Genomic DNA, 21,127 nt, shown 5'->3' with positions numbered 1-21,127 from the left:
TCAGATGTCTTAAAGAATCAAAATTAAAAAAAAAACAACAAACCCTTATATGTGTTATTAAAGCTGCTCAGAGTGGTTTAATAAGCAAGCAGGTTTTGGCCAAGGTTCTCTAAAATCAAATTTACTCCCGACAAAAAAGGTACTAGCCCAGACCTCTAGATATTTCTCCTAGCGGTAAGCTTCACTCTCATTATGAAAGGATGAATCACAGTCACAGGTTTCTGGGCAATAATCCCTGGGAAAGTCTTAAGGCATGGATTTCAATGGATTTTGGTTCCAGGATTCCTTTGTGAACTTGTCTTGGTGAATGCTGTACAGTGTAATTTGGCACCTTGGAAAACCAGACAAAGTACTGGGTGCCAGGCACCCAGAAGATACTCGAATATGGGAAGGAGATGTGCATCCACTTTGCTCCTGTGGGTCAGGCAGTTAGCAAACACCAATGTATCAAGCATCCATCAACCCCATTTCCTTTGCAGGCAACTCTGCCTGATATATATGGCTGTTACCTCAGTATTACACTTGGCTCCTTTGCTCCATGTTAAGCTATCACATTAGCTTGGTGCCTCTAACACAGGGGTTGGGAACATTTTTGGTTCACTGATTCCCCAGACATTTTCCAGCTAATACGTGGGCCCTTCCAAAAAGATCTTCCCTGTAGACCACCACGCTTCCCCAAGGAGCCTGCTTTTCTTACCTGACTTAGATGCCTTAAAGGCAAATTATGGACCAACAGGGACTCCTGCAGCAGTCAGGAAAGTACAACCCTGGAGGACTTACCAGCTGTGAGATAGAAAATGTTGAAAATGAAACTGTCCCCCATAAAGCTGCAGGGACAGCTTTACCCTTCTCTCCAAGGTACTGTGCGGAGCTCTTCACTGACTCAGGACAGTTGTGGCATCAGTTTGTGATCTGTTCATGTTCAGAAAGTTAGTTTTTGCATCCCTCAGAGCTAAAGTATTGGGTAAAGGGAAGGGGAAGGATGTTTTGATTTTGCTTTTTAATAACATGAGAGAAATCCAAGCCTCTGAGAGAACACACAAAGGAAACAGCATGAAGCACTACTACGGGATCTGAGCACACCAGCTCTTCCCTGGCTTTAGCGCTGACTTTTAAGGGGTGCTAAAGTATATAATACCATGAATGAGAATCAATCCATAATCCAGTAAAGCCTCTTGCAGTGTGGTCCCTGCACATGGCTTCCGACACCTGCGCAGATCTGGGGTGGACGCCCACTTTCCATCCTCAGCAGTGGGAGGAAGTCTCAGTTGTTAAACTCTGCAGTGTTTAATCCCTCTGTTCCCAAATGATATGCTGAGGAGTGCCCAAAACTTACGTTGCTTTCATCCCAATGGACCACCCAGCTAAAGAAAGTTTCTAGAGGGATTGAGCTAACCATAAACTAACATTAGCAGCGTAACTGTGCTTGAGTTAAAGAAATGGCAACATGCCTAACCAAAATTCTCTAAGTAAAATACAGGGTTAGGTTACTTTTTGTTCACCTGGTGCCAAGAAGAGGCAATTCTTCCTGAGAAATGTAACAGAGCAGGTAGAAGTGAGGAAGGGGGAAAGCTGCTAAAACAGCAGCTTGAAATCAAAACATATCATCTAGGAGGTGTTCACCTGAACAATCACCTAACTTAAGGGAGCAGGGAAATGTCTGCCATCTGGGATGATGACTAGTCACAGGATCACATCCTGAAGCTCTCTGAAAAGAAACATTTCAATAGAGCACTTCACTGGAAAGGATCACTACTGCAAATTGCATCCATCTAAGTAAGCACAGCCCAGAAAACAAGCAGCTGGGGCAACCTGTCTGTGATTTTTAAGTGGAAAGTACTTGAAACTAAAAACATGCTGTGTATATAGCTTTACAGAGAATACAATTATTGCCAATGGTACAAGCACTTCAGATGTATAAATGACAAAGTCCTACTGTTTAAAGAAAATATGCCTGAATGGAGCTAGATCAGATATCAGGACTGCTGATTTGCTTTCCATTGGCTTTAGACCAAAAGCGAAGGAAGAAAAACAAATTAAGATCTTCAAAAGAGTATCAAAATATTTGCCAGGGAAGACCAAAACACTCATTTTCACATACTCCTTTCCCTGACAATATTGGGGCAGAGCTGTGCGCTCTGAAGGAAGTGACTGCTATTTGCTTTAAAATATCCTGAATAGGCAATACCTGATCTAATCTCATCCATCTGGGAAGGGCAGCCTGGTGACAGAGCAGGGAAGACCTCTGAGTTTGGGCCTGAAGCCCTCCATTCAAGCTTTCCTCCAGGCTCATGCTGAATCCGCTTCTAGTTAGCCAGGCTATAAACAGCTCATTTGATATAGCCATTAAATGGGTATGGTCATTCAGACCCACTGAGAGCAGCCACACTGGCAGCCAGCACAACCCAAGATGCGGATTCACAAACAGTTTACACTGGTGCAAGCTTGGGCTGCCACCAAAATGAGTGGTTACCCCTTCCTCCCCAAGCCCATTTCCACCCCTTCCTTTAACTTGGAGCCCTGTGGCTAGTAGCTGAAAACAGAGATGTTTGGTTTTAATAAGGTTGTTTGCCTGGAGGCTCAGCAAAGTGACCGGCTGACCAGTGCTCTTTGGTGGGATTTAGTCCCTTGAGTCACCCAAGCCAAACCATCTGACCTCCAGCTTTTGGAGATTCGAAGCACAGCTCAGGCTATATCCGAGACCTTGGGAACAACCTCCATCTGAAAGGCACTATGGAACTGCATGAACAGGGGCTCGAATCAGTGAGATGCACACTACCACTGAAAACCAGTAACATCTTACTTTTAGGCACTCACTAAACTATGTGTGATTAATTATAATTTAGACTTTGTCTTTACTTCTTTCCTCGATTCCATCTGGATTCAAACAACTAAGATTAAAGGTCTGGGTCAATCTGATTAAGAATCATACTTAGGTTGAAAATAGCTATGTTTTCCAGACTACAGACTGAGATGTACAGAATTACTTTAATAGGAGCAGAGCTTCAGCTGCTGAAGATACTCTGCCTGGAAAATCGATGACCGAGGAGGGCTATAAGAGCACGCTGTAAGGTCACAAGTGTTATGCAGAGACTGAACAGGATGCAGTTGAAGCCAGAAGCATAAAATTATTTCAGAAAAGAGAATTCACAGGGGCAGGTCAACCCGACAGTCTTGGATGCATTCCTCACTCAGGAACACTCAAATCACTAATCTTCTGGCATCGGGAAGAATGCCCTAAAGGAAGGTTCACCCCATACTATCCCAGATTCTTTCTTTCCTTTCCTGAGCGCTTGGTATTTGGGGAACAAGGTACTGGGCTGGATGGTGCCTTCATGTGACTGACCCAGTGTGGTCCTTTTACATTTTGAGGGTATATCCTCTATGCCACAAAACCATTCGTGAAAAAGTTTTACACAACTTAAAAACAAGTATCGGCTCTCTGGAGTTTAGCCATCCTACAGAGCATAATGAAACACTATAACCTGTTATAAAATTCACTGAGATGGTAAAAAAATAATATTGACTGGAAAGATATTCTAATTTTAGACTGGTTTCTCTGTACATCCTGTTCTAATTCCCACAAAAACCTTGGTTTCATCTCCTGCATATTCTGCAAATTTTTTTTATATAGGATTTTTTTTTTTTAAGGCTTGAGATCCCAAATTCCTTCAGGCTACCTACAGATGCCTAAAAATAGTAATAAACTTGAAAATCGGACAAAAGGGGATTTAACGTGCCAAGGACATACTCTGGGGATTTAACGTGCCAAGGACATACTCTGGGGCTGGCGCTGAAGGCAGCATGGTTTCCAAGTCAGGCAGGCAGGAAGTTTGTTCACTCTCCCCCTGCTCAGTTTCACAACAAACACTGGACTGGACACAGTAAAAAACCTTTGCTTTCCCTGCCGACTTGAGGGACATCTTCTTGCTGCTCCTTCTCAAAAGTTATGTAAAAAACCTGGACTGCACCATTGTAATGCTAACACTGGAATTCAGTTTTCTGCAGGAAATCACAAATCGGGCTGTAAAGCTCAGAGAGGAATGAGCCACCTTTCTCGTATGTGAGTAATTGACCATGCAGAAATGCTTTGGCCACTGTGTCTCCTTGGATTTTAATGCACACAGGAGTCATGCCGTGCTCTAAATACTGCTTGTAAAACACCATCACTCCCCTAGAAAAGACAGTCCACCCATAGCTTCACACCTACTAGGAACTACACCTAATGTCTTCCCCCACAAAGCAAATACCAGCACTGGAAGCCCATGGAGGTCTCTGGCTTTGATGGCCACTGCCATCATGACCTTGACCATCACGAAAACCGGAGGGGGAGGAGCGGGACCTGCAGGGCCAGAGCCAGCATCAGGTAGAGCTTGCTCATGGCAATCTGCAGCAGACACCCATGAACAGACACGCTGCTGGCACCATGGCCTGGCAAGAGGATTTTGCCACGTGACCAGAACTTCTTCTGTACGTGCTGGACGTCTTCACCTGACTGCCCTTGTAGTGGAGTTTGAAATGTCAAAACACATTCCTGCCCTATGTGAGGCTCTATCCCCCGTTTGATGGTCTAAAGAAAAGAGCAGTCAGAAATGATCCACAGAGGTAGAACATGGAATAAAAAGGTGGCACAATGGGCTTGGAAGTGGCACAAAACCCTGTCTCAAGGTTTCCATTCCCTAATTCCCCTCCTGAAACTTCAATTAGGGCTCATAGCAGCAGGGGAGCATGGGGTTACATTTGTCTCTGAACATCCACCAGGAAGAGGAGGAGGGAGTCTCCTGCAGGCAGGTGTTTAGCCATTTCACAAAATCTAGATCCCAACAAGCAGGTTGTAGGATCCTGGGGATCTCACAACCCACAGTCAGAACAAGCTGTATCCATCTGGATCTTGTCTCCCTTCAAGCAAAAATGGGTGAAAATGTCAGCCAATTAAGCTTTTTCCACCTACATCACATCAGCACCAAAAGCCAAACATGATCCCAGCACAGTTCTCTGGGAAGTCTCGCTTCAGCAGATCTGAACCCTTAATGTTAAAATGTTACGAAAAACAGAACTGCTGCGTGGGTGCCCCAAACCACCCTGTGAATATTAATCACTTGTGCACATTGAATATAATTGTGTCTCCAGTATTAAAAAGCTCTCCTTCTCAATTAGTGGAAAGTGACTCCCACAGTTCAATTTAAGGTTTAAATTTGGAAGGGAGAGATTTTCTTTTTCTTTTTTTTTTCTTTAATGTAAACCACGTACTTGTAAAGAACCCATGGATAAGGCATTATAACAGAACATGTACGGCTGTGATTCTGGCACCTCCTTTCCGTGACACATTCAAGGATGCATTTTTCCAGTAGCAGTGGTCAGCACATCACAAAAATTACAGCTACTGACAACTTCTAATAAATTTAGCCCATACAGAAAATATGATGATGTACATGCATGGAGTTGAACATGCATGTAACAGCGGATGGATTCAGGAATCAAACACAAGGGCACAAGCCCGTTGCTGTGGTCTCAGACTTACCCTGCGCTTGGTGTCTTCTGCTTTCAGGGACTTCTTTAGGAACTAGACTAGTCAAAAGATACCTACAAGTGACCATCAGGACCTTCCAGTACTTCTAGCACTAGGGCAGGTCAGACTAAAAAACCATGCAAATATCCCAGCTACAACTTTCCAAAAACTGAAAAAAACCCAATGGCAAATACAAACCCAAATTCTTGTGAGGATGGGCAACAGTGATCTGGGTAGAAACCTCACTCCTGGCTATGAGGCTCAGTTAGGTGACTTTGAACAAAGGAGCTACCCTGTTAAATAACACAGGTGCATTGACAGGTCAATGGCCTGGAGGCCAAGAGGGAAAACTGCGTCCAACACCATATTACACTTGGCCCTGGGTCACCTTTGTGTGGTACCCCTGTGGCCCTAAGACATAACTATTACTTTGTGCGACTGGGATGGGGGGAGGCAGTTCAAAAGGCTGGAAAAAACATGAAAGTTTTGCCTCAGTCCACTAAATTGTTTTTATAGCATGAAATGTTTTACAGCATGAGGACACATATGGCAGGCTCTGGGGCAATGCTCAAGGTGGTAATGAAGAGTGTGAAGCCCATTGAGAAAGTGTTGAAAGACTGGGAAGGGCAGAGAGAAACAAAATTTCCCAAACTGTGCCTAACTACCAGTTGGCACAGACCAACACAGTGCCAAGGAGCACATTAACAGCAAAGCAGTTAAGGCCATCAGCTCTACACCTCAGCTTCCACCATCTCAGGTAGGGTAACCATCACGCTCTATTTCACACCAGGGGTGTCGAGCAAAGATGAGCAAAGTGCTGAGATACTGTCAGACTGGGGACCTGGTACAGAGAGAGGTTGGTAGCTTCTGTCCTCTCATCCCATTCAAAGCCACCTAATCAGGTTCACCAAGGAACTAGTCCTTTTACTTTGTGTGCAAATTTGGACTTCCTTTTCGCTCTATCTATCAAACACATAATGATAGTCATTTCCCTAAGCCTGCTAAAGGTAGGCTTGGGCTAACATGACTTCATTGCTGGCAAGTATCTTACTGTATGCTGCTAGGATTAAAGACTTGGAAGGAATTTTGACCTTTCCAAAGCTTTAATTTTGTTGCATTTATACGTGGTAATAATCACTGCTGAGACTCCTTATAGCCACTGTCTCCAAGCTCAGGAGATACATCTAGTGAAACCAGCCCCACAAAGTGATTTCCCTGGATACGGCTGAGGCCTCACAAAATGCTACGCAAATTTGTGACTTTCACGAAGTGCCTTAGAGGAATCTTCTTAATGCCAAGATAGGTACCAAGAAGAAAAACAAATGCTTTGCTGTTCATCAGCGACACTGTTCTCTCTTAAATACACCTGAAAGAGGGCTAGAGGCAGCAGTGGCACCTAACAATCTCCATGAAAGCTGTTACGTTCAAGGCTGCCAAATAACATCCTTTTTTTTGCTTGTTGTTGTTCTCTTGCTTTTTATCCTGTACTGTCTTGATGGAGCACCAAAGGGTTTTTGCGCTCACACCATAAAAATACCTTCGAAAATAAAAAGCTGATTTTGAAGTACAAAGCTGCTGTTGTGGGACTCTGCAGCATCTGTTTTAGCATGTCATTTTTATATTTAGAAGCAACGTATCTCCAAAGATCAAGCACAGCCGGTAAGTCACTCAGCAACCCCTTCCCATCAGCTCTCACAAGTCAGTGCCAGCCGACAGGGGGGCACACGCTCCTCTCACCCTCCGACAGCCCTCTGCACCTCTGCAGTCCCACACCTCCTCTGCGGCATGCTGCAACCTGCCTGACTTACGCTGCCCAGCCTGGTATCTCTAACGCTGGTGTCCTGCCAACAGCTCAGCCCAGCAGCAGGACGTGAGCCTGCCGGCCTCCGACCCTGATGCAACGTGCTGCTTTTTTCTTTTTCTGGATCACATGGCGCAGCGTGTGTATGCTGCATGGCATATGTAGGAGAAACCACGCAATGAAATCAGGGGAGCTGCTGAAGTGTGCGATCTGGTGCACAGCTCTGACCTGCGCCATCAGGCTGTTCTGTGCGCCCCGGCCGTGTTTCTGAGCGGGTGCCCACAGCCAGAAAATAGTGTGTGTAAAAAACGCCACAGCCAGCATCTTCCATTAGGCAGCTAGACCGCTGCTCTGAGAAGGTCCAGCAAGCCAGACGAATGAACTTAAAATGAGTGCAGTATGCACACAATGTGCATGCCACACGGGGCTTGTACAGGTGAGCAATTTGTAGCTCCTTTTTCCCCTGCTATGTGAGTAGTCTGCCACTTAACTGTAAGCAGAATTGCTGTTTGCAGTGCAAGCCAGTGCTGTGTAACTCAGTCAGGCAGAACACAGCCAAGAAAGGCAGAGCAAAGCATAATAAAGACCCAACAGCAGCAGTCAAAGCAAAGGTCACCAGGACTGGTGTTTGGAGCACAGGAGGGGCACCAGATAGAAAAGCTCATGTTGGCTCTGTGCTGTCTGGGAATGTTGAAAGGAATGATGTCCTCCTTGGCTAGGAGAAGTAGCATCTTCTCCATACGTCTACATCCTCCATCATTTTTCAGTTTACAGCGGGTGAGTGCTGCAACTTGCAGGGCTGGCAGTCTCCTGCGAGGGGACAGCACCGTTTCTGGGTAATGTTTTGCACAGATGTGAACCTCAGCTAATTAGAAGGGTAAAATTTCAGTCCAGCGAGTGTTTACAGTGGAGGGGACGTGAAACACTCGCAGGTTTCTTCTTTGCTTCCAGCCACAAAGGCCGAGTAGTGCTTACATGTGTGCAGGCAGGGGAGGGCAATGGGGCAGGGAGGGCAGAGAGGGGAGACACAACCAGCGTGCATGAGCTCCCTGAGTGGAGTAATCGGTTTTGGCAGCTACCCTGGAAAAAAAGGCACCGTCAGCACTGCGAAACACGCAGGAAACTCTTTAACTGGCAAATGCAGATTTATCTTTTCCAGAAGCAGTGAAGAGTGGAAAAGGCCGAAACAGAGCTGCAGATAAGGAAGGGAGCAGAGATGGGATCAAGCCAGCTCCAGAGACCAGTTAGTTCAGCTCTATCCTGGGTACAGCCCTCTTCTTGGAAAGGGGGTGTTGAAGGAAAACAGAGCCTGGAAGAACCTGGAATACTTCTATCTACAGACACAGCTTAGCAAATGCCACACACTTCCATTTTACATAGAAGAAAGCTGCCTTACCTGAGTAGTTTTCGCCCTTCTGCCTTGCATGCTGTTACTATGGCTAATTTGTGGGTTGGTGGCCCCTTCGGAAAGGCAGTGGGATTTCCTACAGGGCAGCGTATTGTAATTATTGTAGGAAGGCGCATCCTCAGCAGTAACCGATGCCAACTTATGGCTCCCAATATCCGGGATGTCGGACACTAAATTCCGGCAGTACCCTCCAAAGGCATTTCGTGGGCCTCCATTGACTGTAGCACTCGGAGTTTTGGGGGAATACAAGTCACTCATAGAGTTGGAGCGCTGGCAGGCGACCAGCGGCTGGGGGCTGCCACTGGCCTCTGTCCCCCGGGTGGCCTCGGCATCCTTCTCCTCGGCCAAGCCTAAGATTTCCTCGTTGCTTGTTAAATGCTCCTGGCTGAGGTCGGAAAGCGAAAACTCCAAGCTGTCTTCGCGCCAGATGTCAGCCGATTTGGAGCGCTTCTTCTTAAAGCTGGCCGTCTCCATGAAGTTTGTCCCGTTGGCCGCGTATCGATGTGACCTCCCGTCGCCCTCCGCCAAGAACGGCGGCTCGTCCCCGTAGAGCCTGCTCTCCTCTGAGTCGGGCATGCTCTGGACGGAGGCGGCGGTGAGGACGGTGCTGCTGTCCACGCTGGGGGTGACGGAGGAGTCAGTGTGGTAGGAAACAGGCCGCAGGCCCATGTCCACGCGGTCCACCCAGATGGGGCTTCCAAAGTCCTCTAGGTTGGCCTCCTGGGCGAAGGGCTCCAGGCCGTTCTCCGCCAGGGACTGGGGGATGCTGGGGGTGCTGCTGGAGCGGGTGCTCACTTCCGAGTTACGGTGGATAATTTTTCCGGAAGAAGCATGCCGCGTCCGGCGAGAGGCTTTATTGGAGAGGCGAAGTGAGCGGGAAGTGTGCTTGCGGCCCAGGCTGGTGTGCTTGTCTCCGTAGAAGGCGTGCTCCACGCTCTGGCTCTCCGCGTTTCCCATGGCGTCACAGTCTGCAAGGGGAGAGAGCGGGGACTGTTAAAGGTGGCAACCAAACACGCAGGCAAGAAGACACATGGACGCCCCAGTACACCCAAAGTAGCTTTTTGTTTTTAATGAACCTGTCCCAAAACCTACACCACAGCTTCCACAGGGTCTCACAGGACATGCTTTAACAGTGGCAACTAATACCACAGAATTAATTAAGAGAGCCAGCGATCGTACCAGCAATCTTATAAATGCAACTCAGTTAAATCAGGACGTAGGAAAAAGCCTGACGATAGCCATGCTGGTGCAAATGAAGAGTGCAGAAGAGGGAAGGACTGAACCTTGAAGCTTGGTGTGAAGTGGAGCCAGTTTACCACCAAAGTGCACTGGCAATCTCAGCTCTGCACACGTTCACTTGACTCTTAGCATTAGCTAACAACCCTACAAACTCAAAAAATCAACAGCTATTGTTTATCTGCATGTAACAAGATGCCAAAAAGTAGATGGATATACACCTTTATCTGAAATTTCACTTTCTTTTTGCTAGGAACTGTGGACTGAATCACCAAATAGCAAAGTACAAATTCAACTGTTCAGCAGCGAGCTAATGACAGGTTTGACTTCTGGAACAAAAAACCAGTGCAACATTAAGCAGGTACAGAGAGCCCCACACAAGAAAGCCATATTATGAAAAATAAATTAGCATGAGTGACTCAGACTATACAAAAATAACCTTTCCTTCCTACTCACTCTAAAGCAGATAGCTAGATCTAAGTGCTTTGATCTAGCAAAGGGAAAACTGAGCTGGAACACAGGGGCTGGGTTTCTGTCCCCACCTCTGTACCTAGCCTCCTGCATTATTCAGTTGCACACATCCCACTGTGAAACAGGTTTCCCATCCAGAAGATGGGAGTGATGATCTGGATTCAACCTTGGAAAACACTCTGAGGTCTGTGATCTCACTCAACAAATGTCAGAAATATTTTATCAGTAGTATTGGCTCCTTCTGGCCAAAGAGCAAGAAGAAGAACAAGAAAAGTAAATGTTAAAGTACATGGCCATTCCCTGAATTACATGCAAGACAATTCTATCTAGATAAATAATCCATAAATCTTGAACAAAAATTCCAAGTCAAAACTTCCTCATTTTGAGGTATTTCTATTAGTCTTGGTTGGAAAAAAAAAAAAAGCTGCCCTGACAGTAAAATAATCTGGAGTTTTTCATTTCTTGGGGCAATTTCCTCTCCTTTAACAGGATGCGCCAATGGGTATTGAGCCAGATGCTGGCAGAATGAATAGGATTCTGTATTTTCCCTTGCTATTTAAATACACACTATCGCTGCTGCACAGAACTGAATTAGCCCTACATAAATTACGTAGAAAGAGAGGAATCGATTATGCTAAACACAGGCACAGCACTTCAGCCATGGGCTGCCCTGGGTACATATGGTAGAACTGAACTTCTGCAGTGATACTTCTGACCACAGTCAGAGGACTGCACTTCTCTACTCTTCTTACCCAGCTAAGCAGGTCCTGTCTGAGACTAAAAATCTGTTCAGTGCTGGCACAACAGGCACCTCCATAAATATCTGGGCATTTCTGTATCTAAAATAAATATAATCGCATGTGAAGACTATACCAGGAAATACCCTACGTCTACTAAACTAATGGCTGAACTCCCATTGACTGTCATGAGACTTGCTTATCATGCATCGTTTAGAAAAATATATGCACTGAAGAGAGGGCAGGTTTTAATCTAAAAAATATGACAGCATTATAAATCCCTAGACAGGGTTTATTATCCCTTAAAAGCTACAGCCCTTTGATATGGACTGGACTGAAAAACAAACATCAGCTAGCTTTTGCTTCTAAAACATTTTAAAGCACAAAATCTGCATTTTGTCTTCCACACTGATGTCTAAAACCAGACCTCAACACTCCCCATCTTGCAAAAGAAACCCTCTCAGGGTAATGCTTTTAGCTGCTTTGATTCTGAGATTCTTTCTAACTGCACTTTCTTTTGACAGGATTTCCACCAGCTGCAAAGCCCATCAGAGCATGCAGCCATTTGTCCCCAGTCTCCAGCCATGCAGCCATCACTTTGGTACCTATCTAAGGAGAAAGAACAGTTTTAAAAGTCCTCTTGAAACCCTGAATGATGAAGAGTGGCTCTTTACCTTCAGAAACAGAGCTGCCAAAGGGCAGGAGCGTCCCCCGCACACCACACAGCAAGGCACACCTGCTGATGAAAACGCTGGGCAGCGTGGCTACGGAAAGCAGCCCTGTGCCACCACCTCAACGTAGTCTCTCTGCACACTGGGCAAAATTTCACCCAGCGAAAAAGTAAGAGAACCACAAGTGACTTGGCGAGGAAAGGAGCAGCAGCTCAGGCTGCACCCCGTGAGGAAATAACGCTGCTAGAAACACTCCCATGGAAGGAGGAAAGCCTTTTCTCTGCAGACGGCAGCACAAAAGTTTACTGAGTGATTTCACACAATGAGAAGTATCTGCTAGATACTGGCAAGAAGTGTCAGACTTCTAAGTAAAGAGCTGTCCCTTTTCAATTCCGTGGATTGGCACTTCAGGTGAGAACACGTTTGCAAATCCCGCAGACGGCTATCTATCCTGCGATTAGCCCATACCTCACTCCTGCACCCAGGAACAGGCCTTACCCTAATCCCACTGATTTCCCCGGCATTCCTTTGCAGGGTTGCATGAATGCTGCGTGGTGGGTGCAAGAGGGCTGCAGGCAGACACGGTGCAGCTGATCCAGCTGCAGTGATGCAAGACAGTGCCATCCCCATGGTTTGTCACTGTCCCCCAGCAGAGGCCATCTCCCCTGGGAGATGCAGGGCACAACGGACTGAGCCCGCCTCAGGTGGGGACAGTCAACCCTGCCGGGTCAAGCTGAGGGTGACCATTTGTGGGGTGCCCGAGACCGATGGCTCCCCCTGGAAGGGACCCCCATCCTACCTTCTCACCCCTGTTTTTGCCTCCTCTCTGCATTCCTGGCTGAGCATTTCCACCAGTTACCCTGAACCAATTCAGGTGCTCGTGCAGCCAAGTCCATGAAAACAGCAGAAAATAAATCCAGAAAAAAGAGACGACTTTATTAGTTTATTTTTGCTGAGATAGTGAGGTGAACTGGCACATGCCAAAGGCAGCACAAGGGTGTCCGTCTGGGGACACAGTGGGGCAAGGATGGGGGCGGCCTGAGGGCGATGTGGGAGCCAGGGAAAAGGGGACAGCGAGTGGCACCTCCCCCATTTTTTGGCAGCAGTGAGCTGTTAGGTCAGCTCAGGCAGATGTGGAAAGGCAGCCCTGAAACATGTGAATTCGCACTGAAGCAGATGCCAGTGCCCTCAGCTAGCAGAAGCAGGCGCTGGGCAGGGGAGGGGAGCCCCGACCTCCCCCTCCCAGGGGCAGCAGCAGACACCCTGGGGCAGAAATGCCTTAAACTGCTCCAGCTACGATGGCCAGATGCTGCCTGTCTACAGCTTAACTGAATTTAGCACACTCAGTGAAAAAAATCTGTATCAAATTAAGAAAATGAGTAATGTTAGTGGGAGTTGCACGCAAATGCTGGTAGGACAAAGGCTCCCCTTGTTAGCTCACCCGCTGAATCCAAAGGTGACCATTAGAGACCTATCAAGGTACCACCAGGATACAATGTAAATCAAGTGTGACACATCTGGATGCTTTAAACAGGTCTGTCGCGCTCAACCAAGGATTGCGACGTGTCAGAAATCTGTTCTGAATTATTCTCTGAAGGTAGCAGAGATTAGCGCACACAGACCATGCACTGCAAGCAGAACTAGTTGGAAATTTTTCAGCAGAAAATGTTGATTCATCAAAACCCAAACTTTTCGTGGGAATAGACCGCTTTTGATGAAAGGCTCCTCCACTCCAAGAGGGAGAGATTTGAAAACCGATGCAGGGAGACAGGCACGTCTCCTGGAAGAGGCACCAGGTCAGTGACTCAGTTGCTTGCCGAAGACGCGGAAGATCAAGATTCGTATCTGCAGCCCAAGTCAGGCAAACGAGGGGTGGCAACTTGTTCCTCCACATCCTCAAGAGGTGACCTGACCATTGAGCTATCAGCTGCTCGGGAAAGGGCTCTCTCTCCCAGAAGATCTGCTCCTTCCTGGTTCAGAGCAGGGAAAATGTCAAAATTGTGGAAGTCTTCAAGGAGCCCGGAAAGTCACGTTTTAGACAGCTTGCACATCAAGAGACAGTACAGGGCTTTGCGTTGTGGGGGGTTTTTTAACCCAAAACTTAAGACTGATATCAACATTAGGATATCAGCAGGGAGAACACAAATTCCGCAGGAAAACTTTGGAAAAAACAGTGTTCCCTACATCAGCTACCCTAGACAAGCAGACTGACCTCTAGCTGAACTGCTGAGTTTTTGCTGGATGAGTCTTATATTAAATGGTTCCACAAAAAGGCAATCACATTCTGGATGATTGCTGATGACGGCCCCCTCAAAGAATGTAATTTTTTTTGAAAAGTCATTTTCCTTTCTCTTCCTTTACCCCCAATATTAAATATTTCTTAAAATAATTACAAAACCAAAATAACTCATTTCAATTAAACCTAAGTTACTAACTCACAAACTTGCAAAAAGTTGGGCTGTAGATTCCAGAAGAAAATCTGAAATACATTAACTTTCCAACAAAATTTGAAGCACCTCACAAGACAACAGATTGCAAATTTAAAATTAGATTCTAGTGGGAGGCCCTGGTGACAAATCTGTATTTTTCTCCTGGAGCAGAGCTTGAAGGCTGTGAGAACCAGAACAATTATTAAATCCACAGTGAGTAATGAGGCTACAGAAATACACTTTTGCTAAAATCTGCCAGCCAACAACAAAGATTTTTACTGAACTCACAAAACCACATAGAAAAATGTACAAGACTAATAACCAAGTGTGAACATACACATTTTATTGTAATTAAAATGTGCTTTTTGGAAAGGGCAAGAGAGAGGCTGAAATTCCACAGTAAGTCTTTGAGTTTCTTGGAAACTCCAGCAGCATATTTAATTGTTTTCAAATCAAAACCTTTTAACCAGCCATTTCTTTTTTGTAAGCCGCTCTCGCATATGTTAAAGCATGGGATGGACTCCAAAAAGGCCCTGCAGGCAATTCAAATAAGAGGAGGAGAGAGGGAGGAAGGGATGTCATCAGTAGCTGCTTGATAGCTGTTCAAATTCCTTTGTATTGCTAAATGGGTGTGACCATAAACCGCATGCAGCTTATCCATTTTTTTCCCCTCCCGTGAACCATTATACAACATAGCAAACTCCTAAAGAAAAATATATGGACACACATGTACCTTCCGAGGCAGTACTGGTATCCAGCGCAACCTTCCCCAAGAGAGCTGTGGCATTTAGAGGTATAGAATTGCAAATGATACCAAAATGAACAGTTAAGTGGGACTGCAGAAGCTGTCAGCACCTGCCACTCAGCGACTCCATTACTCTCGTGTCAGAGTCTATGACTATATGCCAAAAACCTGGGGAGAAAGAGGGGAGAAAAAAAAAGAATCAGACAAAGGGTTAGCAGGAACAGCTATACAGGAGGATGTCTTCTGCCAGGTCCTGTTATCATCACTTACCTACGAAACACTGTGCAATACAGCATGCGAATGCTGTGCTTAAATTTGAATGATGAAATGTGATGATGGCAGAATAAATGAAAAACCCAGTCAAGCACCACCAGCCCAAACTACAGAACGTGGAGAGTTCCTCTTCCCACCACTTTGTACAATAAAAATCCCCATGGACATTAACATGCCCCTGCTGAGGACGGTCTGTCTCAGGTAGGGCTAGAAAACCTCAGGTCCAAAACCACACCTGTGTCTGAAGACAACAGCCAAGAAAGGCATCTTCCAATAAACCAGGGTTTAATTTCTGGCAGCAAGGGGGGACCCAACTGCCCAGGGAACAGGCCCGAAAATGGGAGACCTCAGAGAGTTTTCTGCGCAGACTGTCTAATTTACAAAAAGGGCAGTTATCCAAGCAGGGATTTCATTAACATTTTTCAAGGGCAAATCAGACATGTAGGGCAGAGCATTTACATACATTTTTCTGCACAGTGAAAGGATCATCAGGTTAATTGCATTCACTAAGGTGAAGATACAGGAGACCAGTCTATGCTTATTTAGACCTAAGACAAGTCATTAGAATAGTCCTCAAGTTACACACATGCATGCACGCACTCGTGTGGGTACCAAATTCCAGCCCTTTCTCAGCCTGATACCACTGGCGAGCTCCCTTGCAAGTATACCAGCTCAAGGTCCAGCCCTGTGAGACACCAACAACCACCAACTCACCGGAGGGCTGGGTACGCTGCCCAAGCCAGCTCTCAAGTCACCCAACTCCCCCTTCTCCTGGCCAAACACCAGCAGTGAAACTGCATGCAGTTTTTGAGAAACTCTGCATGCAGTGTTTTGAGAATTATAAACTTTTCCAAAAGTCTCAAGAACAAAAACCTTGGAAGAGATTAATGATGCCCTTCATGTTATTAGAGCTGCTTGGTGAGGAAATTGTGATCCTCACTCTTGGCTGGATTCTCAAAAGAGATGAGAGTCACCAGCTCCTTTCTACATTAAAAACATTCTCATTTTCTTTCTCTTCCTTCATGTTCCCCTCTCTGGTCCCCACCTCCCCCTCTTCCCCCAAGCTGTTGGTTGAGATCTGAAAAGCAGTTCATGAATTGCTCAGGAGCTGGCAGAAATTAATAAAATGAAGCTCATTTATATTGAAATGGACTCATTACCATGCCAGCTGCCAATAATTTGCAAGACGAGAATCTTGCTGACAAACAAGGTCCTACAGGCATGAGACTTCCCACCTGCATCCACCACACAGTGAGCAGCCCTGCGATGCGCATTCCTCACCTCCAAAGAAAAAGGAATTGCGACCATCTTTTTTCAGATTTGCCTGCTGCTGCCCCAGAAAACTTGTCCAAAAGAAGAAAAAAACAGATGCAGCTGAGCATTTTATCAATTTTTCCATCCTGAAGCAGCTTTTGAGGAATTTGTAACTGAGAAAAATCTGCTCCGGGCTGAAGCGAACTCTGGTCGCTTCTATGAGAAACCAACTACAACGCCACCCGCTCTACACACCGCCTGTGCTCCGCCAACAAAAATAATTCTCTTCTTGCACACATTTGTTAAAAACGTGGGAAGATCCAAAGTGGATGTTTACAACTGGATACTACATTATCCGAATCCTCACTACACTCCAGTACATTTGAAGGGCTGGCAATATCCTTTGCCACAGATGAGTAGTGTGCACGCACAGCTCCTCCAAAAGAGAAGGATTTATCATTACCCATGGATTCTTTCCTGAAAAGCTTTGTTCCTATTAACTTTTAAAACTTGGAGAGTCTTTCCCAAATGACACCAAGTCATACTTTTCAAGAAGAACATCAGTTTTTCATATTTCTCTTTGTCTGCCATGAATATGCACTGGAACGGTCCTCACCCCCATGCTTCCCAGTTCACCCCAACAGCCCAGGCTCTGCTGCAGCAGAAATTCTGGAGGTCTGCAGCGCTGAAGCAGCCTCAGACAAGGACTTCCCTCCATCAAGGTCTTGGCAAAAGGGGATGCCTGTGCTGCTCCATCAGCAGGAAAGGCAGAAGCAAACATGAGCACAGCCCTATGGCCTGCTTCCCAGCACAGAGCACTTCCCTGCACAGGACGCATTTGCTCCTGTGGACACTTGCTTTGTCAGTGGCGCCTAATCAACGGGGAAGCTGACCATGTGCTTAGACCACCAGTAACTCACCAGTAACTGTTCTCAGGGCAGATGGACATTTGTACACACTCACACATGAACAGTTCATCTCCTTAAAAAAGAAACATCAAATAAAGATTTTTCAAACTTCTATGCTCAAGACAAAATATTCAGTCTTAGAGCTGACTCCTGCAAACATGTATGCACATATATATACATCTATGATGCATGTATGCATGCATGTATGCCAATGTCTACGTATGTCAATGCAACTCCTCTTGTTCTTTGAAGGTTTGGAAGTAGCACAGCTGTATTTATTTCATAGCCACAAAACAGCGCCTTGAAAAATCAGGCCAAGGAGTTCCCACAGGGCTCATCACACAGCAACTTAAGTCAATCCAAACTGAGGAAGCTCACAGCAAACCACCATGAACGGATTAAATGAATGCATAGTAGGGAAGCAGAATACATTAAAGGAGCACCTTGTTATTCATCACATCTGCTACCTGTGATCCTAGGTACAGCAAAGAGAGGTTTGACTTTCACATGCTGGGAGCAGTTTGCAATGCCAAGAGATTAGGAAAGAAAGCAGCACACCTGTTTTCTTTTTGCTTGCAGACACTTGACATGAACATTAATGGGTGAAAAATACAGAAGCTGTAGTTTTCTAAAAGCCTCCTTTTCGAAGCAGAACCCTTCCTTTCCAGCAAGAAAAAATTAGTATGCAAGTATATCCCCTTGTCCAATGAACACGAAAAGTTGGCTAGAAGGACAACAGCTCTCCTTCAATTCTATTTTTACTTTTTGATTTCGTGATGCATTGTTTTTGTCAGATTCCAAATGCAACTGCAGATGTGAGATCAGTTGGTCATTAAGCAAATCTTCATCCAGCTTTGAGAAGCCCTTGGTAATTCTACCATAAACCATCAGGATGTATATACATCGACAGCAAGCAGTAGACATTTCATACAGAAACTATTTAATATTAATCAGTGGCTCTGGGCTGTATTCCCCACCCACAATCCCACTTCCACACCACTGTAACTCCGGTGTTCGATCCTGTCTCCTGAAATGGAGAATCGGGCCCTTTATTTATAACTGGAGGCCACATTTTGTTAGCCTTTATTACCTCTAGTTAATACGAATTGCTGCCGAAATCAATCTATCAAATCACCTACCCTTTGAAGAAGGTAAATGCTCTAGTATGCTCCAGGGTCCTGGTGTCCTGACAACTCTGGCTCTCACCATCCCATACCCCTGGGCTGTCTTCCACAACATGAAGCACTGCAACCCACAGGAGATGGATAGGTGGATGGGTGGATGGGTGGATGGATGGATGGCAGGAGAGAGGCTGCTCTATGCCCAGATCTTTGTCTGAGAGGGCTTTCTGTAACAGGGCTGGGTGCACGCCTGGGTTCAGAAATGTAATTCAGAAATGCTCCAAGCTTCCCCATTCTCAATGAAACAACATACGACACTGAGATCAGAGACCTGCTCTAGCAGATTACAGAAGCTGGTTGACTTTTAAACCAGTGAAAATAAATGACAAACATGTTCCTTTTTGTGTTTTCTTTCTACAACATATAAAATGTCATAGAAACCTTTCGTTCGTGAGAAAAATTAATTTTAAACCAACCATGGCTTATACTACCTGACAAAGAGAATGGCTGCTCCTGAAACTCGAGTCTGACAACAGTGACCATCCAGACAAGGGTGGGAGGACGATCCGCACATCCGCAAGAGCTGGCCAGCAGAGCTGGAGTTGCAAAAGCTCTTTGCAGCTTTCTCACTAACACACAACCTTTGTGTCTGTCATGGTTAGGAGAACAATGCTGGGTGAACGCTCCAGATGAAGAGGAGGGGAAAGAAAAATAAACCCACGTTCTCTTTGTGGAGAAGTCATAAAGGAAAGATGTGGGAAGCCTTGTTCCTCTAGCTGTAGCACCACACCTATGAGAATTTCTAAGGGAGGGAAGAAAAGGCAAAAAGAGAGGGAGGGAGGAAGGTCTGTCATGAGACCTAAAACCTCCCTATAGCCGACAGTCAACCATCCCCAAATCACAGCTAAAGAAAACAAAACCGAAGCATGGCACTGACAAAGCACTGTGGGGCCTTGGTAATAAATTAATGGAAGAAAAGAGCAGGTATCCCAAGGGAAAGCCCCCTCTTCGGGGTTTCTATATTTATACGAGGGAATGTGAATAATTGACATGGTTGTGGGTTTGTTTGTTTTTTAATCTTTTTTACAAGTATCTGAACATGTTTTAAGTCTTCCTCCTTCCATTCCCTTTTATTTTTAATGGTGGGAAAATCCCCCTTTCTTCCCTAGGGGAAATCTGCAAGGTATTACACGTTTACAGAAGAGGGCAAAGCAGGGGAAGGATTCTAATTTCAGATCATCAGACATAAGCAAATCTATGGGAAGCTACGAGGGCAACTCCCTGGAGCCTGTGGGGCAGACGAACAGCAGCTTGCGTGCTGCATCCTGGGAAGCAGAGGGGTTTTGTAACCCGCTCTGGGCAGCTGCAGCCAGCACTAAGCCACAAGGGAGCTGCAGGGAAGAAGGAGCCCACTTGGCCTCCATGGAGGACAAGAATGAGAAAGGTAGCTACGAGGATTGCGTGTGCATTTATGTGTTACTTAAAAAAATAAAAAGAATACCCAAAATGCAGCTGAAATAAAAATAAGGTGCAGTTTGTTTATTTACCTTTAGGTTATACTTTATTGTTATTACACTTTGCTTGAAAAAGACTTTTTCCTTGTGCCAAATGAGGAGAGAACTGCTGATACACAATGAGGATGGGACATACCAAATGAATTAAAAAAACTTTATTTAGAAGTAACAAGAAAATGTTCAGACCAGGAGACAGAGCCTGGAACAGATCCATCAGAGCATTCACTGCACAGTCGAGGATGGGCAGGAGGGAGAAGCGGAGCAGGACACGGGAGACCACGCATGCACAGAACAACCACCCAGCGCCACGGTCTCTGGCAATAAAAATTGAAACCCTTGGCTTGAGTAACCAGGGAGCCACTGAGGCAGGATGTGAAGTATTAAAACGTTGCAGAAAAAAATTAAAGCCAATAATTGGGGGGGGATTGGAGAGGAAGCATTCAGTGTATATCCTCATTTAAGCACAGGGGTAAGTAATCTGATTTTCAAGCAATGCCAAAGACCTCACACAGATCATTAAGATGGTGCCTGAGATATGAAGACAAGTATCTAATTTTAGATACCCCAACTTAAGTACCGGGGAGGGATTCCAGAGGTCTACAGAAAAATGGGTGGCAAATTAAACACAGGCAAATGCACAATCAGAGTAGCTTTCACATTTTGGTCACACTCTCTCTGATGGAGAATGAGGTACCTCACTGAGGTACAAAAGCATTATAAGGTATGCTATATAATTAGTAGAAAGGATGTAAAAGTAACAACAACTTCCATGTTGAGGCCTCAAGGGAGCCATAATAAGGAAAAGTATTGAAGCAGAGGATGTCCTTTTAAGTTTATAGCATGCCTTGCCAAAGTTTTCATACCAGTACCTCTCTCTGTGAGCTCCTACTTTTAAATCAGTACCTCACAAGATTCAGCCTTCACCAGGACTGGTGTGCCGGGCTAGGACAGAGAGGCCAGCAGCTGCAGCACTGCAGAGCAGGGCTCGATTCCTCCCTGGCAGCCTGTCTCCTGTGCGCCCTGGGGAGACTCCCCATAGCTCCTCTTCCT

General features: G+C 45.7%; 1 protein-coding gene across 11 annotated transcripts in view; it reads right to left on the bottom strand.

The window, feature by feature from the left end:
- The window catches only part of TIAM1 (TIAM Rac1 associated GEF 1), a 193,102-nt gene that overhangs the window by 74,142 nt on the left and 97,833 nt on the right, over positions 1 to 21,127 (bottom strand). For 7 of the 11 annotated variants that reach the window (XM_052794134.1, XM_052794130.1, XM_052794131.1 and 4 more), the window contains one exon: positions 8,707 to 9,686. In XM_052794134.1, the coding sequence (XP_052650094.1) occupies positions 8,707 to 9,675 (969 nt within the window). In that variant the 5' untranslated portion in view covers positions 9,676 to 9,686. Of the gene's footprint in view, positions 1 to 8,706; positions 9,687 to 14,995; positions 15,176 to 21,127 lie in introns of all 11 variants that reach the window. The other 4 variants (XM_052794126.1, XM_052794127.1, XM_052794129.1 and 1 more) reach the window with 1 other exon arrangement.

The sequence above is a fragment of the Harpia harpyja genome, chromosome 8 (genome assembly GCF_026419915.1).
Source record: "Harpia harpyja isolate bHarHar1 chromosome 8, bHarHar1 primary haplotype, whole genome shotgun sequence".
Classification (NCBI taxonomy): Eukaryota; Metazoa; Chordata; class Aves; order Accipitriformes; family Accipitridae; genus Harpia; species Harpia harpyja.
The sequence above is the reverse complement of the archived record's forward strand: the minus strand, read 5'-3'. Positions and strand labels throughout refer to the sequence as shown.